Genomic DNA, 26,131 nt, shown 5'->3' with positions numbered 1-26,131 from the left:
CATGCAATCATATTCTTAATACCTAATTCAGTCCACAATGCAATAATGAAGAATCATACCGCTTAAGAGGAGACTGGAGTCAATTTAAGTAAAAACTTCGCCCAGACCAAAGGGTACGGGACTGCTCTCCTACACCCCCCCTGAAATGCTGTCCCATAAATGAGTGTAGCCTAGTACTAGTAAAGAGGTAAATCCAACCCTATACCAAATTACTGGTCTATCACGTTATTCACGCGATTTTGTGGTAATCCCGCTTTCAGCTCTATTAAACTTGCATCGTCCATTTACGACAACGTATATTCATAAGTTTAACTCTCATGATGTTGACGTTATAAGCTTTTCTACTGAATGGCAAAAATATGTGGGACATTTCTTAACAAAAACTTTTATTCGATAAGTATATTCAGCACCGGCTTATCAAAAGAATTCTCACGGAAAGAGATAAAATTAACAAACAACGAATACGACACCGGGATTATTTCTCCATGATTTAAATGAAATACTTTCATATCAAATGGAATGAATGACGCTGAAAGAACATAACAATTGCAATACACAAACTAACGTGTTTTCACTAGTTTTGAACGTGAAAAGTAACAGAGTGGGGCAAACATAATCAAAGTCTGCAGAACTGAGCCTAACGTTAACTAACCTAACGTTACAGTCAAAACACGTTTACGTACATTTTTCACAGCATTAAACGTGATTTTTTTTACAAATAGTAACACAACATTTAACTAGAATAGTCATTCAAAAACCTCAAAAATGAATAGACCTAAGGACATGACCTCTGCTCTGCACTAGCGTTGCCAACACTTTGAGATAAATTGTGTCGGTTTGCCAACCAAACTTGTACCATAAAACTTTACCTTGTGACAGTTATTTCTTTAAATTTACGGACCTTTCTTTGGTGAAAATCTACTGACCCATTTTCATTCGACAAAGAAATTCTGTTTATTTTCCTTACATCTCTAAGAGGTGACTGAAGGAGTACTGAAAATTTTCGAAAAGTAAACCTCGCCCAGGGAAATGCAACAAAAACCTTGTGGCTTTGAAGCTCTTTGGGCACCTCCCCGCCACTTAAAAAAAAACAGACAGATTTCCTCAGGCTCATAGCTTTTGACACGCAAATTAAATTTGATGGATTTTATATATTTTGATATATATTTATATGTTTTTATGTATTTGCTTCACCTAAAAAAATTGTTTCATGTATTTAATTTTTCATCGTTTTCCAAATAATGCCAGTGAATGTGGCTCACCCTCAATAAAAAATTCCCTCCCCTCACGGGAAACTGCTCCATTGAGAGTTCCTCCCACGTAAAATACATACCATCCCCGTAAAACTCTTCCTAGATAATTCCAACCGAGCTGAAAATCCCCCCTCCATAAATTTTCTTGCGGACAATTTTGACTGAAACATTATCCTTTGAATACTTTTATTTGATAAAGACTTTAAATTCTAATCGTTTTTCCGATCACTCCGGAAATCTCTCTTCCCTGGAAATTTTTCCATGGAAATCCAAAACCTCTGAAAATTTCCCCCAGGCAATGTCCCCTGAACTCCTATACATTTAAAGTTGAATTGGCAAAGAGAAATTCAGACAAATACAAAGATTTACGTATAGGAATTCTGTCACAATCCCCAAAGTAAAATTTTTCATGGAAATTTGATTGTTTGACACTGTCTTTTCCTCGGGGTCCTTTTAGTTTGTCACACTCCAATTCGAGTTGTAAGCTCGACAGCAACGGTAATTGACATCATAATTCTTATTATTGAATCTAATCATACAATTTTTGACCACTTTGTTTTTCTGATGGATATACATATGAGGCGACAAGCGGTGACTCCAAGACAACTAGAAGGCTAGTCGTTACATCTGCTCAGTAGTTGAATGAACTGCTGCTTAACATTGACCTCTCTCCATGCTTAGACTTCGATGATCCAAATGAAGCTTCACAGTATTTCATAGGCAGCAAAATAGTCCTGCCCAAGTAAAGAACGATGTTGGCACAATGCATTTTTTTTTATTTATTTATTTTAGACCAGAACAATTAGAATCTGACGGTGTGAAAAAAAAGCTTTATGAGTTTACTGCTCTTTAGGGGCCTCCCCAGGCCACTCAGCGTGTCCTCAGGTAGCGATAGGGGAACGCCTAACAGATAGGTAGGGTACCTCCATAGGAGGCACGGACCAAGGGGGGACCTTGTCCCTTGGGGGGTCCATAATAGAATCTGGGGCATCCTCGCCCGGGGCCATAAATGCAGGTGGAAGAGGAAGAAGACCACTCAAATATACTCTCAACAGGGTCCACCGGCATTTCCACACGTCGCAGGAATTACAAACCAGGAACATTACAATTTCCAGGAACAGCTGAATGCTAAACTTGAGAGTCTAAAATTTGACAATGTGGATGAAGGTTGGAATAATTTTAGAAAAACAATTTGTGAAGTTGCTGATGTTGTCTTAGGGAATGAAGTCAAGACTGCAGCTAAGAACATTAGTGAAAAAACTTTATGTTTAATAGAAAGAAGGGGCTTGCACAAGAATTATCTGAATGACAGATCATATGAAAACAAAAGGAATGTACAGAAAGTGGAGAAAGCATTAAAATATGAACTAAGGTGGTGTGAAGTGGAGGCCGTGGATAAAATTGCCGAGGATCAGGAAGACGCAGCTAGACGACATAATAGTAAAATATTGTACCGACATGTTAATAAACTGAGAGGGCCCTAAATCCGGACTAGTCCCAGTCAAAGATAGGAACAGGGCCACAACTATTAATAAGGAAAGAACTAAAAGAGATGGGCAGAACAATTTGAAATTATGGTAAATTGAGATAGAGCTACAGGAAAAGATATAGACGAAAATGGAAAAGTTTGTGATACCTTGGACATAAAGGAAGGTTTGGTTTGTGAAGAAGAATTAGCGACCGTACTAAAAGGATTAAAAAATAATAAGGCTCCAGGTGCTGATAGTGTGGTAAATGAGTTTCTTAATATAGGAGGACAACTGCGGCAGGGCGTAAGATCCATATCTATGGACAACGGCCTCTGCAAAGGACTGCCTTGACCCTTTCGGGGTAGCTGCAAGACTGGAGGCGTCAACCATATTCCCATTTGAAGAGTAGCGCCCCTCGAGGAAAATATAGCCTAGTAAACGACACAGCATTCGCACGGGATTCTAATTAATGAATAATTCTTCTGGGCTTGGTCTGTCTTGACGGTCTGAAAAACCTCTTCATAGCTAATTTATCTACTATGGGTTGCTTCCCCGTAGTAGCACAATATTTGTAAACATGAATATATAATGAGTAGGAAGTAATAGGCTTGGGACTGTCGTGTACAGGCTTTCGAATCTTCTTGATAGAAAAGCATCGCCGAGTGCTGAAAATGATGTTGTGACCAATAAACGCCCAGGATTGCACAAAGCCTCCATTCATACTGGAGGTCCCAGGGACTTCTTACTGTCCGCTTCTAAGCCGGCGTAAGCGCTTCGGTGTAGACTTGACTGTTATTCGGGATCATTGCTTTTCCTGGAGCCAAAATAACTTCAATGATTTAAAGAAAATGAAAATTGGAACTTGGAATGTTATGACGTTAAAAAATGGCTATCGAATCGCCAACATTTTGACTGACGACTTCAGACGATTTGAACTGGACTTATAGAAGTTTCAGAAACACATATCCCAGAGAAGCATGGAATTAAGTGATATATAATTTCTTTCCGGCAGGAAGGATGGGGTACTAGACGAGGAGTAGGGTTCATGATGAATAAGGAAGCTGCCAAGTCTTGTTTAGGCTGGGAAGGTATTAATAATAGAACACTAATTGCTCATTTTATGACTAAGAGCTCAGAGTATCAGTTATAGCAGTATATGCCCCAGTTGAATCAACTGACGGAGATAGTGACTCAGATGAATTTTACTTACTGTTACAGGAGCAAATAAACAGGGCCCCAGGTACACATATCATGTTTTTACTAGCAGATTTTAACGCCCAGGCTGGTAGAAATAGGGACAGATGGTATTCTAGCCTAGGTAAATTTGGTGTAGGAAAGAAATGCAGTGATGGCTACAGACTTTTTGCAATGTTGTAGGTATAACAATCTAGTTATAACCAATGGGGTGTTTGGTCATAAAATGGCCAAAAAGGTGAAATGGTATTCACGCGTTGGTAAGACAGCAAACCTTATTGATTATGTTATAATAAACCGAAGACTGGCAGGATCAATACAAGATGCTTGCGTATATAGGAGTGTTGTTATTGATGTTAAAAGTAAAGATAACCATCTAGTAGTGTCCAGGATTAATTTAAAGCTAAAATTTCGGAAGGGTAACTACCTCCCGGGAAGTTATGATGTTGGTAGACTCCAGGATGAGAATCTGAGAGAAACTTTCCAGGAACAGCTGAATACTAAAGTTGAGAGTTTAAAATTTGACAATGTGGATGAAGGTTGGAATAATTTTAGAAAAACAATTTGTGAAGTTGCTGATGGTGTCTTAGGGAATAAAGTTAAGACTACAGCTAAGAATATTAGTAAAAAGGCTTTATGTTTAATAGAGAGAAGGGGCTTGCACAAGAATTAAATGAATGATAGATCATATGAAAACAAAAGGAATGTAAAGCAAATGGAGAAAGCATTAAAATATGAACTAAGGTGGTGTGAAGTGGAGGCCGTGGATAAAATTGCCAAGGATCAGGAAGATGCAGCTAGACGACATAATAGTAAAATATTGTACCGACATGTTAATAAACTGAGAGGGAGTACTAAATCCGGACTAGTCCCAGTCAAAGATAGGAACAGGGCCACAACTATTAATAAGGAAAGAACTAAAGAGAGATGGACAGAACAATTTGAGATTATGGTAAACTGAGATAGAGCTACAGGAAAAGATATAGACGAAAATGGAAAAGTTTGTGACACCTTGAACATAAAGGAAGATTTGTTTTGTGAAGAAGAATTAGCGACCGTACTAAAATGATTAAAAATAATCAGGCTCCAGGTGCTGATAGTGTGGTAAATGAGTTTCTTAAATATGGGGGCTCTGAGGTTAGAAATAAGCTACTAAAGATTATGAATATGATTTTTTTAAAGGGTGATAAAAGTGAGTGTTGTAATTATCGAGGCATTAGTCTAGTCTTAATCTTTTAAAAAAGGGAAGTACCTAACGATTTTAGGAAAATCTTAATTAAACCTCTGTATAAGAAAGGTGATAAAATTGAGTGTCGTAATTATCGAGGCATTAGTCTAGTCTCTGTAGGTAGCAAATTACTTAGTAATATGATACTTTTTAGAGTGGGCAATGCTGTAGAAAAGTTCTAAGAGAAGAACAGTGTGGTTTTAGAAAAGGTAGAGGATGTGTCAAGCAAATTTTCACTCTTAGGTTAATAATTGAGAAGTGCCTTAGTTTTCAAACACCTTTGGTCCTCAGTTTTATAGATTATAAGCAAGCGATCGATTCTGTTGATATAAAAGCTTTAGCAAAGTTCTTATACTCATATGGTATACCAGACAAATATACTAAAGTGATTAGTGCGATGTATGAGAATAATACTGCTGCGGTTAAGGTAGGAAATGAGGTTAGCAGCTGGTTTTGTATTAAATCAGGACTTAAGCAGGGTTATGTTCTATACCCCTTTATATGGATCACTCTGATGGACTTTGCTTTCAAGGGACAAAATGAAAGAAAGATTGAGATGGCTTGGGCACGTTGTGCAGATGAAGGATGACAGATTGCCAAAAATTGTCCTTTCTGGCCAACCGTCTAGGGCTAAAGAAAAAGCAGGTCGTCCTCGTCTGGGTTGGGAGGATGTCATGAAGAAATATTTAAGTGTAATGGGAAGATCCGGTGAGGGTGTAAAGAGGGAGGCTTTGAATAGATTGGGATGGAGGAAGAGTGTACGTAGCTGTGTTGGCCTCAAGCGGCTTGATGCTGCGGTTAGTTGTTAGTAGCAGTAGTAGTAGTAATAGTAGTAAATGCCAAGGAGCGCAGCAGAAAAATTGCAGTAGTAATTTGTTTACCAGGGGACCGAGCTTCGCTTTGTGATTTTCGTTCGTTTAATAAGATTGTTCGTAACAAGATAGTTTTTCGTTTTTCGGTGTGGAAAAACAATCTAGATAGTATTTATTTCTGCAGCAAATAAAATAAAATTAAATTAATTTTCATATTAAATTAAAATAGTGTCTTTCTTTACACCGAACGAAACTCAGTCTCCAGGTACTATCATGATATTTTTAGGGCAAATAACAATAGGGAAAAAAAAATCTAGAAACACCTCCCCCAGCCTGTCCACAGGCTAAGTCACTGAACTGTCCCTATAATAAATACAAGGTCAATATACAATACATAAATAAAACACACTCACAGAAAAACCAAGAATAGACAAATTAAACTTCGTAAGTACCATTATTATAGGACAAAGGTTCAGGTACAGAAACACAGGGAAAGAGCCAAAGTATCGGATGACCTGGAAAAAGAATTTTAAACTTTATTAAATGAAGAATTTTAAATCTAAACATAGATCAAGTCAAATTTGATGTATTAACGATACCTCAGATCTATTTTGTATTTCTTTGAAGAGCATAAAGAAATTCATTATCATAATTTCAAAAGAGTTTCGAATAGAAGACTAAGCATAGGTTTCATAGGAGGCTAGATAACCAGCCTAGACAATATTTTTATTCATATCTCTTTTACCTATTTTATTCTGCTAGTTTACTGATATGATACCTGTAGAGCGCGAGGATATCGCATTTCCATATTCCCAGTGACTATCTACCTCTATGGTTAAAAGCTCACACTCACGCCATGGTTCTCTGCAATCTAGCACTCGGCAGTTGCTTAAGAGACTCCTGGATGCAAGTGAGAGGAGCTACGGGTAAAGATTACAAAGATCGAGAGGCTCGTAGAGAAGCTGATGAAAGAAATCAGAAGGCTCGCACAGAAGCCAACAGAGAAGCTTACAAGGAAACCTCTGCCTTTTATCAAAGGCAACCAATATGCCAGAAAAAGTTAATACACCACTACCGGAACGCAAGCGCCGGGTGTTAAGAGGTATACAACCTCGAATCGAAAGAAATTCCTTATTGATCAAGTTTGAGAAACTGACCAGAAGCAGTTCAAAGGTTGAACCGCACCAGTTCCCCACATCTCATCTAGTTTTTTATTTCCCTCATTATCAAGTAAAGATGCTGAAAAATATCACACCTTAAATTTTAAAATCCGTAGTTACCCTCAAAAGGTTAAAGATATTGAGAGGCAGCAACCCTCAAATGCTAGAAAAGAGACCCCTATTGTGCCAAACCAATCTAGAAAGGATTTTATATTTTTCTTTCTCTACAAAGATTCAGGAGGTTGAGAGATAGGAGCCCTTTACCCGTAAAAATGAAGTGCTTAGCATGTTAGTTTAGTACGCAAATGCTTCCTTAGTTTGTGGTTTTCCGTCTCGTATCTTTCCTAAAAATGGATGTCATCAATTCCTATGTTGTCAAAAAGAGGCACTTGTTACATAAATCCAAAGTAAAAATGATATTAGAATTTGGGCTTTTGCATAAAATAATAGAGAAACTAAGAGATACCAACTCTCAGACTTTAAAAATGAAAACCTTAGCGTCCAAGTTTGGACTAAAATGGTTTTAGAGCTCATGATCTCCCTCAAAAAGTTCAAGGAGTTAAAAAACTCTTAGTCCCTTGCTTCCTATATGAGCAGCCTAGTGTGGGAGTTTAGTACAGACTTCATGGCAATTTTAAATACAAAAAATAATTTTAGAATTCGTGCTTTCCCTAGAAAAGTTCAAGGGATTAAAAAGCGACAACCCCCTTATGTTCAGCATGAGCAGCCTAATTTGGAAGTTCAGTTTCAACCTTATATTATTTATTTACTCCTACTATGACAGGCAGGAAATTCAAAAAAGAGAAAGGAGTTGCAAAGAGGGGATAAATTTGGAAATTCTGCCTGCGTTGTCAGACAATATTTTTTCACGGGTGGGGCCAATTTGAATAGAGATCCTTTCCGGGATCCATTTTGGTCCACCCGCAGATACGAGCTTAAGGGGAAAGAGGAAGTCATATGCTCTTAATAGAAAGTAATGACAATCTGAAAGTAGAATAGGAAATACCACACCAGGTATTGTAAAAGTTGGCTGGTGTTTATAACTTAGTTTGGATAACCCAAGGAATGAATTGGATGTATGTCCTTTCAAAGTGTTGGAGAATTAAAAAACTCGGAGGTTGATGAAGATGAGCTTCTATTGGAGACTAAGGATCCCCTAAGCCAGCACCACGTTTGTGCCTGTCTGGACCGATTATGATTGTTTTACCAAGACGTAACCTTGACCGAATGCAATCCCACAGGGATTCTAGCCTCCACCATCAGTTCATGCATGTTCTGTCCAAGCGTGTACTCTGGAGTTCTTTCTCCATTCTTCTCCTCAATTAGGATTTGTAACAACTCCCTATTCGGGTGTTCATGGGAAGGAACCCAACAAGGGTTAGAACTTGCCCCCTCCTTACAACTACATTCCATATATCTTTACCTTAGTTACTCCAGCAACACCATGTACTAGTTGCCAATACTAATTTAAAACCATCCCACAATGACAATTTTTCATTAATCCAGGTTTTAGATTTTCTTCCATTAATAAAGGCTAAGAGGCTACTGAAGCCGATCTCCGGTTGCTATCCCACGCTCTAGATTCTCAGTCTAATGGCCACCTTTAGCAGATTATCTGCGTAATTAATTGGTGGGCCTAGTTTACCTATGATCATAAATTTGATTTTGGCGTAACACTTCAGTTTCAAAAGCGGAACATTAAAAATGCTAAAAATTAGTTTAAAAAGTTTACACCAACACTAATTTATTTCCAACTGTTTTCTACTAATACTGCGTCTTCTTAACTTTTGTCAGATTTCTGTTACAGACAGAAAAATTGCTGTTCCAAGCTTCCATTCTGTCTAGTTTCAATAGAATATACCTTAAATAACTTCGAAGATACCTTAAATCTTGATTCTGATTGGTCGGTCAATAAATTATGTTTGAAAGTTGAACAATATTCAACTCAAGAAATTACAAACGGTGCCCATAATTGGCAATGCAGTCGTGCGTGTTTTGATTTTGTTGACAAATGCGACTAATGTGGCATGTGGCACCTGGCATGGGCATTAGCATATCTAAATTCAATGCACAGTTTTTGGAACTAGTAACTGTAAACAGCGATATTCCATGCTAAACAACATTAAAGTAAACACCGTTGAACATCCGCCAGGTTTTGTCATATAAACAAATGCTTAAAAAATTAAAGTAACAGGGACAGTGAAGATACAATCTGAATTGGTTTGGAAACTGCATTGGAAAATACAGTTTGAATTGGTTAAATGGAAACTTACACAACGAAGAGACTTACACAATCTAGAGCAAAATCTTTGGAGGTTGGTGATAATGTGACAAGGGTGCCAATAATTGACCAAATTGACAAGTTTATTTAAAAACATTTGGCCGATTGCAAATTTTTAAATGGCAAACTACGCCCAATTGTAAGAATGATAAAAGAATTTTGAAATTTGTAGTCATTTTTATGGCACTTGGTATTAACTAAGTGACATATAGCAATCGCAAATTCTGTCGGTCTGTCGGTCTGTCTGTCTGTCGGTCCCGGTTTTGCTACTTTAGGCACTTCCAGGTAAGCTAGGACGATGAAATTTGGCAGGCGTATCAGGGACCAGACCAGATTAAATTAGAAATAGTCCTTTTCCCGATTTGACCATCTGGGTGGGGAGTGGGGGGCCGATTAATTCGGAAAAAATAGAAAAATTGAAGTATTTTTAACTTACGAACTGTTGATCAGATCTTAATGAAATTTGATGTTTGGAAGGATATCGTGTCTCAGAGCTGTTGTTTTAAATCCTGACCGGATCTGGTGACATTGGGGGATATGGGAGGGGGAAACCTAAAATCTTGGAAAACACTTAGAGTGGAGGGATCGGGATGAAACTTGGTGGGAAAAATAAGCACAAGTCCTAGATACATGACTTACATAAACAGAACGGATCCGCTCTCTTTTGGGTAGTTGGGGGGGGGTGGTTTATTTCTGAAAAATAGAAAAAATGAGGTATTTTTAACTTACGAACGGGTGATCGGATATCAATGAAATTTGATATTTAGAAGGATATCGTGGCTCAGAGCTCTTATTTTAAACCTGACCGGATCTGGTGACATTGGGGGGGGGAAGTTGGGAGGGGAAAACCTAAAACTTGGAAAACACTTAGAGTGGAGGGATCGGGATGAAACTTGGTGGAAAAAATAAGCACAAGTCCTAGATACATGATTGACGTAACCAAAACGGATCCGCTCTCTTTGGGGTAGTTGGGGGAGGGGTTAATTCTGAAAAATTAGAAAAAATGAGGTATTTTTAACTTACGAACGGGTGATCGGATCTCAATGAAATTTGATATTTAGAAGGATATCGTGTCTCAAAGCTCTTACTTTAAATCCTGACCGGATCTGGAGACATTGGGGGAAGTTGGAGGGGGAAATCTTGGAAAAACACTTGGAGTGGAGGAATCGGGATGAAGCTTGGTGGATAGAATAAACAAATGTCCTTGATACGTGACTGACAGAATCGTACTGGATTCGCTCTCTTTGGGGGAGTTGGGGGGAGGGGTTCAGTGATTTGGAGAGTTTGGTGCTTCTGGACGTGCTAGGACGATGAAAATTGGTAGGCATGTGAGGGAGCTGCACAATTTGACTTGATAAAGTCGTTTTCCCAGATTCGACCATCTGGGGGGCTAAAGAGAGAGAAAAAATTAGAAAAAATTAGGTATTTATAACTTACGAGTGGGTGATCGGATCTTAATGAATTTTGATATTTAGAAGGACATCGTGACTCAGAGCTCTTATTTTAAATCCTGACCGGCATTAAGCCTCTTATTTTCCTTTTTAAATCAATCTATTGATTCATAGAATTTTGTTAGAGTTCATATCATATGATCTCTTGGCTCTTAGCTCTTCTCACCTCGTCACAAGTGCCATATGAGCTCTTAGCTCTTGTTGTTTTTGAAAATAAAGATTCAGCCCTTAGAGTAGTAGAAATTACCATTAGAAAATTGTCGTTGGGCTCAACTCTTATACTCTTACCGCTTCTTTTACGGTTAACTGAAAACTATGTAGAGCACTGCAGCCACAACTATTTATTTCATAATTGCCATGTTTAAACTAGTTAATTTCAGACTTGACATGATGAAACTAATTAATATCAGAATTCTTCAGTTTGAAATAAGGATTGTTTTCAGTAAAGTACAAATGATGCTCTGGTCTTCAGAAGGCATGGGGAAGTCAGCCCCACTAATCTCTGTTCCTGCTCGTTTTGAGTTCGACTCGGTTATTTATTGTAATTTTTGCTATTTTGGGTTTCATTCATTTAGTGATGTTTATTTTTGGTAGTTTTTTGCCACAAGAGAGCAAATTAGAAAAAGGATTGAAAAAGGGATGAACAATGCTTTTGTGGAAATAATTTTTGGATTTTCTACCTAAGAAGGGTTCCTATTTTTCTTGATATAGAATATATGACACTGAATATATGGCTTCATTACTGAATTTTACATAATCTCTTTACGTTAACACAGAAAATAATTGTGACGATTGGCCATAATCGTGATTTGTATTATCGAGTCATTTTAAATGGCCATTATGCTTACGTAGTATTATATTTCTTTTTACTTTCGCTGTTGTTTAGTAAAATCTGATCAACGGTTTATGCGACTGTTGTTTGTTGCTAAAGTACCGCGACAAGCAATTATTGCTTATGTGCGGGAGATAAATAATTTGGTAGCTTTCCCAAAAATTAGATTCAACTGGAAACACTGCTAATAATTACGATAAATAATCTTGTCGTTCTTGGATTTTCTCCTATTTATCAAACAGTTCGTAGCAATGAACTCCAAGCAAGGAGCGACTCGGCTCAATAGTAGCCAAAACTCTAAAAAACGGAATTTTGACATCAATAGATGCGTCAAAAGAACTGATTTTTATCCTGATTCCAAATATATAAAATCCATTAACTTTAATGTTACTCGTCAAAAGCTACACGCTTGGGGTGGAGGTTTTGAACACCGGCACCCTCCCCCAAATGTTTGTCCAACTCGTAAGAACGTAACAACAACGAATATAAAAAAAATTTGATGTGTTTTTCAAAGTTTTTTGTGACTCCCCCTCTAAACGAAACCCTGGACATGACCCTGGTCGTCAGCCTTCCCTCCTCCAGTCTGGTACTTTTTAAGATTTAACGCACAATTGCCACGGAAATGGCTTGCTTTGACAAATTTGACACCCAACCACAATGCCCCCAATCTTACATCCCGCAAGTAGCAAATTCATAACAAATATTATGTCGTTTTTTTATCAGAAATGAACTGCTTATCTTCTATATCATGTTTTAAGTATATCAGTTGTTTACCTTGTGGCAGCGGAAGGGGATGAAGCCGGCCCCAGAACATCTGGGGCCATGGTTCACCCGTGTCACAAGGAAAATGGGTTTACAATTGGGTAATCATCTATATTTTTTTTAATAAATATCGAAAATAATGATACATTAAAAAAAATATAGGCAATATTTGCGTTTAAGTTTATAGGCTGCACTTAGCTATATGATTTTGCTTGGTAATCATGCGAAGAAGACAACGTCAGAAGTCATGGTTGCAGTGTTAACTACATCCTAGTAAAGAACGAACCATGGAACATAGTAACCAAAATAAAAAAAAAACGCATTTTGGAAAAAAACTGAGCAGCAAGAAAAAATTGCTATTTGTAGCTGATTCAGGAATTATAACAATATCTCAATTAGTCTTAATAGTAAAATATTGCTTCAAAAGCAACTATATGGGAATTTTAAAAAATATCCTGGAACCCGTAAAAGCAAGGTGTCGGATCGAAGCAAAATATATACCATTGGAATCGTCATTGCCACAAACCCTGTACCAGAAACTTACAGTCCCCTGGCTTGAAAAACAAGGAAAATTCCTTTTTGCACGGTTAGAACCGATGTGTCCCTTTTTCCCTCACCGCTAGCAGGGTCTAATAGAGAAGGAACCCTAGGAAATCAAGAAGTGTCATTCAAATATGACATCATATCTTAGAGAATCAACTGTTCAGATACGTGTATTACGTTATCTTGTCCCAACAATATGTGTGTTACATCATCTTACATATGAGGATGCGGCTTCTTGCCAAGAATTGTGTCTGATTTTAAATAATAAGTTTATTTACTTATTAAAGGATATAGATATCACAATTTCCTTTCAAATTAGCCCTTAAACACATCTCTATGATGTTTCCCTCAGCCACTAAGGCTGGATAAGAATAAAATAATAATGAAGAAGAAGAAGAAGCAGGAGAATAAGAAAGGAGAAATATTACTTAAAATAATTCTTGAAAAACCTAGTAGCTTATTTACCCATTGCAGTTCGGGAGCCTCAATTCTACTTCTACCTCCCATTACCTTGTTATCCAAGTCGACTCAATTGGGAAAATTCTTAATAAGCCTTTAATACCAGGCTAAATTCAATTGCCATTCCAACCCCCTCCCTAGAGCTTCTACTCAAGTTTCTAATACAACTTCTGCTTTCTTTTAGAGTTTCTACTTAGCTATTAGATTTAGAATTTAATAATTTACAAAGTATAGAAGTAAGCAAAATCATATATATAAATACAGCCTATACACCTAAACGCAAATATTGTCTATACTTTTTTAATTTATCACTATTTTCAATATTTATTATAAAAAATCAAAGAACCAACAGCGTGCAAAGAGGAAAGCGATTCCTTGCGACACGGGGATTTGAACCTTGATCCCGATTACTACAGGACCTAGCCTTATCCACTCCGCTGCCACAAGGTAAATAATTTAGATATTTAGATAGCTCAGGATATAGAAGATAAGTAATTCATTTTTGGTAAAAAAAAAAAACAAAAAGTCTATGTATTACACAGGAAAAAGTGACTGGTATTTTCTTTGCCGAAACCTAGCAGATAAAAGTAAAGAGCAACATTCGAAATTGAAGCGTACTGAAAATTATCCTGTATATAAGGAGAGAGGGAGGGATAGAAGATTCTTGTTGTGTACATATAGCTTTAAAAATTCGAGTTTCGAATTGTGATTACTATTTGCTCAGTATTTATACTACCACAAGCTTTTTTAATATAATTAATTCTAAAATTGACGGTTAGGTTGTAGGATTTTCATTCTCATTGAAGATCTGACCTCCGCCAATCTGGTTGTTATTAGCAATCCTACAACCAGATGAAGAGAACCACGAATTTACTTACGGGATATGAGGGGAATGGGGTAGGGTGTCAAATTTGTCAAAGCAATACATTTCCTTGGTAATCATGCGTTAAGTTGTAAAAAGTACCAGACTGAATGAGGGGGGCTGACAACCAGGGTCAAATCCAGGACTTTTTTTCAGGGAGGAGGGGGTACAAAAACTTTAAAAAACATCAAAAGTTGTTTATATTCATTTTTGTAACGGTTTTTATGAGTTGGACGAACATTTCAGGGGAGGATTCAACCCCCCAACATCACTTCCCTTGGATACGACCTGGCTAACGATTCTATTAGAAAACACGGCTATCAAGCTATATTGAAAGAAAGAACAAGTACCTTCAAATTTTCAAGGAATCAAAAAAAAAGTATCAGATCAAAGTTAATCTAATCAAAGTTGTAATTTCGTACTAGCTCATTATACTTGTAAGAACAATCAGAGCCTTTGAATTGAGTTAAGTCAAGTTTGAGTTGTCTTGAATTAAGTCAACGTTCAGAAGTACAGAGACTACATATTAAGCAAAATGTTTTAATCTGATTGGAAAATTAACCAATCATGGTTGCAGCAGTAGCTGCAATCTAGTAAAAAAACAGACACGTCCCATAGCAACAAAAAAAAATTATGAGAAAGGATTTTCATTCACGGTTTGGGTTCTTTTTATGGACGATAAAATACTAAATTTCCTTTTTCATTGATAATCGAACACCAAGAACCAGATTGTCCATGACAATCCGATGATTAGATTCAGGCGAATGTATGGCCATTTGTTTCGGGGCTTCTTTTCTCAGAGGGAAGCCAATCTTTATACGGAAATCAGCTGATTCTGGTGAATAGTCTCTAGTTTTAGATTTTAGTTTCTTAGTATCGGCAATCAAATTAACCCTAGGTGAGATCAGCCCTTGCACTGGATTAATGCACTAGCAATCTGCCTGTATAATTGGCTACCCTCAGCTCAGAAAAAAGGTAAAGGTCTAAATAAACTTTTGTTCTTTACTGTATTCTTTAATAGATGCAATAAAACACGACGATATTTCAGGGAATCAGGTAACAGAATGAAAAAAAAGGAAAATCTTGCCATTTGTTTCTTCCCTTTTCTCTTTCTTTTCCCTTTTACTATTTTTTTATGCCCAATCTTGAAAAAACTACCATGTAAATCATACAATTTACCTTTACCACAAACATCAGCCAAATGACTCATTTTAGGTCTTCTTGTTCTTCCAGAATTGTCTCCTTTAACTTGTTCAACGGCAGTTGTATCACTAAATATTGCAGTAACTTGATCAATCACTATAGCGACAACAAATAAACCAAACAATCCTGATTCTATCATCAAAATTATACTATGAACTCTGGAACAGATATAACAAATAAGCATAGTTGAAAGATCTACAGCAAGAGGAAGAAAAGAGATAGATCTCCCTACACCCCCCAGACACACCTGATTGATTACACCCAAATTTATTCTATCATCAAAATTATACTATGAACTCTACAACAGATATAACAAATAAGCATAGTTGAAAGATCTACAGCAAGAGGAAGAAAAGAGGTAGATTTCCCTACACCCCCCTGACACACCTGATTGATTACATCCAAATCTATTCTATCATCAAAATTATACTATGAACTCTACAACAGATATAACAAATAAGCATAGTTGAAAGATCTACAGCAAGAGGAAGAAAAGAGGTAGATCTCCCTACATCCCCCTGACACACCTGATTGATTACACCCAAATCTATTCTATCATCAAAATTATACTATGAACTCTGGAACAGATATAACAAATAAGCATAGCTGAAAGATCTACAGCAAGAGGAAGAAAAGAGATAGATCTCCCTACACCCCCCTGACACACCTGATTGACTACACCCAAATCTAAAAGCCAATCTTTAGTTTGAAAAGCTTGCATTTGTCGAACTGTTATCGTACGTTTGTTATCGTTACGTTATATTTCCTTTTTTTGCTAAAAACCTAACTTTTAGGTTTTTAGCTCTCAGCTGATATTTATTTTTATTTTCACGGTTCTTAAAATATTCTGTATAAGCTTGCAATTTATAATCCAGCTTGAAATTTTTTTCCTTCAATAGAAGAAAAGATTAATAGACCGATACTTAACTTATTTAAGTATAAATAAAATTAGAGTTCTTCCTCTAAAAGCATAAAATCAGGCTCAAAAAATGTTCCCTCAAAGCAAGGAAAATTTCAGAAGTAAATATCATTACCACTCAAGTGCAGTTGCCGTAAATCTACAATACTTTATTAAGTTTCTTGTGAGGAGGGTTACTTGGATTTAATTTTGCGGTTATATTGTCAACGGTACAATATATTGTAACGGTATACGTAACGGAGGCGTATTAAACTTAAGATTGGCAGAAATTGTCAACGGTACGATACAGTTTTATTGCCACACATAATCGGTTGGTAGTTGTAACCATTTTGTTTACCTATTACCTTTAAAAAAAATTATTTAAAATTTAAAAAAATCTAATTTTTACCTATTACCTTTAAACAAAATTCTATAATAAACAACCATTCTCATGGTTCCAAGTTTATTCTGCTAAAAACTTATGCTTCTAGCTTTAACAGTTTGACAGATTTTTAACCTTATTGTTGCTTGTGTCAGTTATTTTCGAATAAAGAAATATCCTGTCTCTTATCAGGCAAAAAATTTGTCTTAAAGAAATATCCTGTCTCTTATCAGGCAAAAAATTTGTCTTTTGAAAAAAGAACCAATAGTCAATAAGGGAATTAAAATTTTACATAATCACCAGGGGACAAGATTACCTACTGTACCAAAAAGAGCATCTATACCTCATTATTCTAATGATGTGTCCCTGTGTCCCGGTCGTAATTTATATTCCCTGTGTCCCGGTCGTCATTTGTGTCCCGGTGTCCCGGTCTGTAATTTCTATTCGAACAATCCCTGTGTCCCGGTCGTCATTTATATATCCCGCCTGTGCCCCCGGCGTGAACAAATGTCTTAAATACCGTTAATGACGTCACCGTCATAGCAAAAATGACGACAACTAACTTCATGACGTCAGTCGACACAGAAACATGACGTCACCTGACAGACAGACAGACACACAGACAGACAACTTATTTTTATATATATAGAATATATATATATATATATATATATATATATATATATATATATATATATATATATATATATATATATATATATATATATATATATATATATATATATATATATATATATATATATCATTATATATATATATATATCTACATATATAAAAATAAGTTGTCTGTCTGTCTGTGGATCAGGTGACGTCATGTTTCTGTTGACTGACGTCATGAAATTAGTTGTCGTCATTTTTGCTTTGACGGTGACGTCATTAACGGTATTTAAGACATTTGTTCACGGAAAAATGTTTAATTGTAAAATGACTGAAGAACATACAATGGCAACAGCCGAGGAAGCTGCTCAAAGAGTTTATGCCAAAAAACTTGCTGCTGATAGAGAAAGTAAGAAAAGAAAGCGTTCCGAAGAATCACAAGAACAGCAAGAAAACAGGCTTGCGGCTAAAGAACGCAAAACCGCGCAGTTAGATGAAAATCCACCTGGACAGCGAGAGTAAAAACATATCAAAACTGAAAATGATAGCGATGATGATTGGGTTTCGGATTTTGACTTGGATAAGGTCATCAATGCCTACCAGATTTAAGTTAAAAAAACAAAGGTTCGTCGATATGTACTTCATAGTGACGCTGAAAAATAAAGAAGAAAAAGAAAACTGAAAAAAGGTAAAAAACTAAAAAAAAACTAAAAAGAAAAAACACTCAAAGAGAAATTACAGACCGGGACACAAATGACGACCGAGACAGAGGGAATATAAGTGACGACCGGGAACCTCAAAGAGAAATTACAGATTGGGACACCCGGACACAAATCACGACCGAGACACAGGGAATATAAATGACGACCGGGACACAGGGACACAACTACAACGGGGATGCTGGGGGCACAGGCGGGATATATAAATGACGACCGGGCCATAGGGATTGTTCGAATAGAAATACAGACCGGGACACCGGGACACAGGGAATATAAATGACGACCGGGACACTCAAAGAGAAATTACAAACTGGGACACCGGGACACAAATGACGACCGGGACACAAATGACGACCGGGACACAGGGAATATAAATGACGACCGGGACACAGGGACACATCATTAGAATAATGAGGTATAGATCTGAATACGGATTGTTTTTCCCATGGACAATTATATGTTGCATGTTCAAGAGTCAGTAAACCTGACAATCTATTTATATGTACAGACAATGGGACAGCGAAGAATGTTGTATATTCGCATGTTTTACGCAGTTAAAAACATAGATTTATATCTATCTCTATTCACAGGTGGGACACAGGGACACAACTACAATGGCGCGTAACTATTGTTTTTCCATGGGAAAAACAATCCGTATTCAGATCTATACCGCATTTTCTAATGATTGCCCTTGAGCTTTGTTGATGGTGATTGCTAATCGAACAGTCCCTGTGTCCCCGTCGTCATTTATATATCCCCCCCTGTGCCCCCCAGCGCCCCCGTTGTAGTTGTGTCCCTGTGTCCCGGTCGTCATTTATATTCCCTGTGTCCTGGTCGTCATTTGTGTCCCGGTATCCCGGTCGTCATTTGTGTCCCGGTCTGTAATTTCTCTTTGAGTGTCTCGGTCGTCATTTATATTCCCTGTGTCCCAGTCGTCATTTGTGTCCCGATCTGTAGCGTCATCTTATAATGACGTCATATACAAATGCTTATATACTTATAATGACGTCATATGCAAACCCACAAACAAACAAACAAACATGCTTACATACAACTTATATTTTTATATATATAGATATAGTTTTTTTTTAGTTTTTTCTTTTCTTAGTTTTTTCTTTTTTAGTTTTCTTTTTTATAGTTTCTTCTTTTTATTAATTTGTTTTCTTTTTTAGATTTTCTTCTTTTTTTGTTTTTTTTTAGTTTTTTCTTTTTTCTTGTTTTTTTTAAGTTTTTCTTTTTTTTTCTTTTTTAGTTTTTTCTTTTTTTTTTGTTTTTTTTCTTTTTTATTTTGTTTTTAGTTTTTCTCTTTTTTTAGTTTTTCTTTTTTTAGTTTTTTACCTTTTTTTTCTTTTTTAGTTTTCATTTTCTTCTTTATTTTTCAGACATCATATGCAAACCTCAAACATAAAAAAAAAAATGCAAAAGAACTGGAAACCCCCCCCACCCAACTCCCCTAAAGAGAGCGGATCCATTCCAATTATGTCAATTACGCATCTAGAACTTGTGCTTATTCTTCCCATCAAGTTTCAGCTCGATCTCTCCACTCTAAGGGTTTTTCAAGATTTCAGGTTCTAAGATTTCTGTTTCCCCCCTCTAACCCCCATGTCCCCAGATCCGATTCGAATTGAAAATGGAACATCTGAGACATCTTTCTATATATCAAGTTTCATTAAGATCCGATCACCCATTCGTAAGATAAAGATACCTCAATTTCATGGTTTCCAAGATTTCCAGTTTCCCCTTTCAACTCCCCCCAATATCATCGGGTCTGGTTGGGATTTAAAATGAGAGCTCTAAAGCACAAGATCCTTCTAAATATCAAATTTCATTAAGATCTGATCACCCGTCCGTAAGTTGAAAATACATCATTTTTTCTAATTTTCCGAATTACCCCCCCCCCCTCCAGCTCCCCCAAAGAGAGAAGATCGTGGTCTGGTTATACCAGTCATGCATCTTCGACTTGTGCTTATTCTTCCCACCATGTTTTATCCTGATCTTTCCGCTTTAATCGTTTTCCAAGATTCCCCCCCCCCCCAACTCCCCCCAATGATAATGGATCCGGTCGGGATTTAACATAAAAGATCTGAATTACGAGGTCCTTCTAAACATGAAATTTCATTAAGATCCGATCATCTCTTCGTAAGTTAAAAATACCTCATTTTTTCTAATTTTTCAGAATTAACCCTCCCTCCCAACTCCTCCAAAAAGAGCAGATCCGTTCCAGTTCTGTCAATCACGCATCTAAGACTTGTGTTTACTTTTCTCACCAAGTTTCATCCCGATCCCACCACTCTAAGCGTTTTCCAAGATTGTAGGTCCCCCCCAGCTCCCCCCAATGTCACTGGATCCGGTCGGGATTTAAAATAAGAGCTCCAAGACACGAGGTCATTCTTAATATCATACTTCATTAAGATCCGATCACCCGTTTGTAAGTTAAAAATACTTCATGTTTTCTAAATTTTCCGATTAACCGTTTTGAATATGGAATCTTCAAAATTCTAGGTTCAAGATTCTAGATTCAAAAGCACCCATATCGGCCATCAAACTATCAATTTTATCTACTTTCCTAGATTCGAAATTCTAAAAAGATTCTAGATTCAAAAGGACCTGCATCAGCTACAAAACGATCAGTCTTTTTACTTCCCTAAATTGAAATTCTAGGTTCAAGATTTTAAATTCAAAAAGGACCCCTATCAGTTATCAAACAAGCAGTTTTTACTTTTCTAAGTTCAAAATTCTACATTCAAGATTCACAAAGGACCCATATCAGTCATCCAACTATAAGTTCTTTACTTTTATAGATTAAAAAGTCCAGATTTGAGCCCCGGTCAGCTATCAAACTATCAGTCATTTTACTTCTCTAAATTATAGGTACAAGATTCTAGATTCAAAAGGACCCATATCAGCTACAAAACTATCAGCTTTTTACTTTTCTAGATTATAAATTCTAAAAAGATTCTAGATTCAAAAAGGTCTCTCCCGTATCAGAGATTTATTTACAATTAAAAACTTAAAATTCAGACTCTAAACTCCTTATAATCAGACATAATCTCCATGACCGAGTATCAAAGGAAAAATAAAACATTGAAGCAGATAGAGTACCACCTACGAACAATCACCCACCGCCACCACCTCTCCCTATTTGGCCAAACCTGTCTCAGACCTGGCGGTCCTTTCATTACAAAGGCACTCCATTGCAACCTCCTCCTCTGAGGTGTAAAATACTATAGAATCCACAAGAGATCAGTACTAAAATTGCCAAAACTGACCTCAAGCCCATTGGGGGATTCTTGGGAGGACTCTTGACAAAGAATCAATATTTTGTCATCCACGACCGCATCCAGTAGAACCGCACAAGACTCAGTAGAACCGGACGAGCCCAAACAGAACCGGATGAGCCCCAGTGGAACCGTATCGAGAACCGCACGAGCCTCAGTGGAATCGCACCGAGAACCACATCTTAGTGACATGGTGAGCTATCAATCAGCTTATGGCCTGAATCAAGTGCAACTAAAGACAAGTGAATTACAAACTAAAGAAGAAACATTAAGCAGAATCCAAGTAACCTTGGAAACATCAAGAGACCATACCTTCCATCTCAAATTAAAATCATTAGGCAAGTTGTAGTAGTTTGAGATAGAAGGTAAAAAGAAAACTTAAAGGAATAACACAGTTTTGAATATAGTAAGAAGCTTAATTATCTATTATTAGAAGGTTATTATTGCTTATTAGTTAGGTAATTATTAATAAATTTCAGGATTAGGAAATTATTAATCATTTTTAAACCAATGTAATTAGGCTATTATTACCTATTAATTAGAAGCCTAAATTATTTAAAGATCAGTAGGTAAAGTTGAACAAACCCATTATACTTTCGCTACTATTTACTACTACTAACAAAAGAGACCTAGTTACTTCCCTGTGGCACAATCTTTTTGGTCACTTAAAAAAGCACTAGGACGTTGGATCCCAATTCAAATGAGCCCTCTCCCAATCTTCTAGGACCATCGGTTCGGTATGATTACCTGTCGTATAAAAATCACACTCTAAGCGTTAGCGTTAGCTTACTAACGCTAACTAAAACTCACCTAACTAACTGACTAACGCTCACTACTCACTGCTTACTACTGACAAAAAAGGCATCCACAACTCACTACCAAAACTCACTACTAACAAAAAGAGGGGAATCTTTCTTACACTCTATGCTGGAATGAAATACTTTCAATGAAGCAATCTCTGCACTCCCCAAACCATGCATAAACGACTAAACCAGCTGCATAGAACGCCACAGCACCAACATATATTAAAAATTGTAGAAAATACTTCTGATTTCTTTCACCAACACAGTTATTTATCCTAAAATAAAATATATTGAACCATTAGAGACACAAAGTTATTTCGAGCAAACATACTTGAATTTCAATATAAAACAGAAAATTTTCGGGTAATCAATCTTAAAGCAGCACAAGAGTTCTGTGACGTTACACACAGGGGCGTAATTTGGTATGACACAGGGGGAGCAAATGCCCCGTCAAGACCCAAGTTTGTCGCCCAGATCTCATTCCCCCCCCCCAGCTGAAATTTAGTTTCTGCAAAAAATACTGTCGAAACGAATATATGACTGCATAATTAAAGTATCCAGAGAAACAGGTCAATTTTCTTTACTATATCTTCGCCTTTACGGTAATATACGGTTCATTTTTAAGTTTCTATGGTTATGTTCACTTGGGAAAATTGGCTCCAACTTTGCACCATCCCTCCCTCCCAGGATTTTGACAAAATTACACCACTGGTTACACATTTGAAGAAACACGCTATTTTTATTGACATCACAGTGAATGAATTGACGAATAGATAATCTGAGAACCACGGTTCGAACCTAAGTTGTCGTGTATTTAAACAGCTTTTACGGATTCTTAACGCTTTTAACGTTCTTAACGTTTTTTTTTTGTTGTTGTTTTTTTTTAGTAAAGACAAAGTTTGAAGCTACTCCTATCACGACCACGATGAGTGAAGTTAAAAGTTCAGTAAAGCGTAAATAAAACTAGTCTTAAAGGAGATGGGTTGAGGGCGGACAGTAAAACAATACCTATTGTTGTAATTATTTTTAGCAATTTCGATTGTGATAAGCCATACTTATTTGTGGTAAATACATACGTGTTTGCTTATTTGTTTATTTATTTGTTTGTTTATTTATTTTAATATTTGTTTACTTGTGGTAGTTCCGACTCTTTTGAGTTCTACTTCATCCTTTGGTACAAGTTTTATTCATTATGGGTGTCATTTCTTCATGCATAGTTATTCTTGTTTTGTTTTGTTTTTTTTAGGTTTTATTTTCATAGTAAAGGTTTCTATAAAAATGTTCTTTCAATCGGCATAAAAAATATTCTTAGAGGAAGACAGATAACAATGCGAAAAAACAACACTAGTTTCCCATCCAAACACGGCGAGTAGACATTGTCCAACTGTAATAGACCTTAGAAGAACTGCGTATCCAATCCAATAATTTAGTATCATATATTATGAAACTTAAATGACCAGAGTCCTTGAAATAATACCAGTTTTGACTTACAGGGGGCACAAGCAGGCCATCCTTTTAAGATTCACTTTGCAGAACCAGTTACAGCAAGGGGTAAAAGTAAACGGAAACAATACCAAGGTAATCAAAACCTGATTTCAGAAATAACCATGACAACGGATATTCCCCTGTTACTAATACTAAAAGTTCATCGCAAGTCCAAGCCGCATTCCAGGACGACACAGTTTCACAAGCTCTCTTCCAGCTCACTGTGCTCAAAACTAAACTTTCTGCTCCCTCCCTCGACGTCCCTCTTTATAATCTTATTCTTTAGCCCCTGACCCCTTTTTCTTTAGCCCAGACACCACCCTGACTATACATGACTTTTTGTTCTTTTTTTTCCTTTTATAATATACTTGTGTCTATAGTTGTTTTTTTTTTTTATCACTGAGGGCGGCTTAGTGAAGGTTTTTTCTGAAATATTATCTATTTCGCTTCAGTCACTGGCTGAAAATTACCGTCGTATGTTTTTTTTTCTTTCTTCACATTCTCGTTCTACGTTTTTTCATACCCCTGACGATCCCACTTGACGACGTTTTTCGTTTGACCTTTGCTAGTTATTAAACTTGAACGCAACCCGTCAATGTTCTTAGCAAAAACACAGCTTAATTATCTTAACCTTCCTTTCATTACTGACTTAGAGAGTGGAATAGAAAGAGAATCTGTATAACTTCTTCTTTGATATACCGTCGTTTGAATGGACACCTTAAGCAATCCTTGGAAAATTATATGGCTTTTAATGTCTATACATGGCTTTTGATCTTATTTTAAAAAATCTTCTTCTTATTTTTTTAAGCTTTGTTCAGCTTTAAAAGAGCAGCCAGCGTGGGTATGCTAATCATTACATCTTCACTGTGTCTTCCCTTTTTACGAATACTTTACACTTGGTATCTTATTCTTGGTACCTAAAATCAGCTTTCCATCCCCATTTATTTCTAATTTCAAAAACTGGGTCTTATTAACATTTATTTCAGACCTGCTGTCGCACACTGGACTCGTCAAAACTCACAAAAATCCATTGGATTCACCTATACTTTTACTTAATATTATAAATTAATTAGTAAAATAAAATATTTTATTTACTTTATTGTATTGTACATTTACTTGTAATTAGTACTATTATTCGCCTATACTTTCACCAATACTTAGGAGAAACAAATCATGGGCATTGTTTAGTTTTTCCAGTTAATGCCATATTATTCTACAGCCTTTGATGCACAAATTAGGGCAAAATCTATTAGAATAAAACATGTTAACCAAGTGCGTCAACTGAGAGGCGAAGAGAGGGGGACCCCTTCCTTAATTTTTTAGTCCCTCCCTAGACTAGAAAGACCCTTTTTGGTATGTTCAATAAAAAATAAATTTTTTTGGCATTTTCAATGAAAAATATCGAAAAAAGCAGAATTGCCTCTCCCTCCAAATAGATTTCGAAAAATACATTTCGACCCCCACCCTTTTACATTTTAAATCACGATGTAGCGTGGATAAAACAGCACCCGACTTAACTTTTGACTCCATACTAAACTAACTAAACCTCATTCAATAGCTTAATCATAATGCTTTCGTTACTGGAACACATGTAATCACTTATACATACAGTTAGAACACATGGAAGACATTGTTTATATACTGGTTATATTCTTCTGTTTATGATTCTAATGCAGAGTCAATTAACAAAAATTCGGTAAAATTCTAGTTAATTGACTTCTTGCTATCTCGGAAAGGGTTTAGGTTAGGAAAATGAAACTTTTAGAGATGAGTCTACAGGCTAAAGTATGTCCCTGGAAGGTATATTAAAGTACCCACCTCCACTCCTTCTTCCTCTAGAGGGTCCTGAAATTTGCCTGCATGACAGGTCTATACCTATTGAAATTTTGACAAAACAACATTTTACCTTAATTTTCAGTTACTAGTTGCTTTTTCTCTGCCTTTAGTTCTGGAAATGCAATTCCTGTTATTTGAGCAGAATTTTGAGCCATATTAATGTTTTTTTTCAAAATTTAGGAAATGTATTTGCATATCTTTAAAACCTTAGAAAATGGAAATGAGCGAAGTTATGAAGCTGAAAACAATTTTGTTGTACTTCAATTAAGCAGAAGATCTATTTTGCAAGGTTTCATTTTTATAACACACATATTTTTAAAGGTCATCAAAGGTCAGGGCCCTCTACAGGAAGAAGGAGTGGAGGTAGTTGCTTCAAAATACCTTCCCGGGACATACTTTAGTCTGTAGAGTCATCCCTGAAAGTTTCATTCTCCTAACCTAAACCCTTTCTGAGATAGCAAGAAGTCAATTAACTAGAATTTTACCCCTTCGGTTTATACAAATGAATTGAAAAAGAAGAAATGATGAATTGAAAAAGATGAAAAAGAAGAATATGAAAAAGAGTTCGACAAAAATTACTTGATCGTTGATAAATATATTTGT

General features: G+C 36.4%; 1 protein-coding gene across 2 annotated transcripts in view; it reads right to left on the bottom strand.

The window, feature by feature from the left end:
- Positions 1 to 369: 369 nt before the first annotated feature.
- LOC136028710 (palmitoyltransferase ZDHHC3-like) overlaps positions 370 to 26,131 on the bottom strand; it is a 45,128-nt gene continuing 19,366 nt past the window's right edge. Inside the window, exons 4-6 of one of the 2 annotated variants that reach the window (XM_065706573.1) lie at positions 22,324 to 22,482; positions 15,486 to 15,667; positions 370 to 6,471 (exon numbers count right to left, since the gene is read on the bottom strand). In XM_065706573.1, the coding sequence (XP_065562645.1) occupies positions 6,392 to 6,471; positions 15,486 to 15,667; positions 22,324 to 22,482 (421 nt within the window). In that variant the 3' untranslated portion in view covers positions 370 to 6,391. The remainder of the gene's footprint in view (positions 6,472 to 15,485; positions 15,668 to 22,323; positions 22,483 to 26,131) is intronic. The other variant, XM_065706574.1, reaches the window with a different exon arrangement.

Source organism: Artemia franciscana, chromosome 7 (assembly GCF_032884065.1).
Source record: "Artemia franciscana chromosome 7, ASM3288406v1, whole genome shotgun sequence".
Classification (NCBI taxonomy): Eukaryota; Metazoa; Arthropoda; class Branchiopoda; order Anostraca; family Artemiidae; genus Artemia; species Artemia franciscana.
Note: the sequence above shows the minus strand (reverse complement) of the source record. Positions and strands in the feature narration are given on the sequence as shown.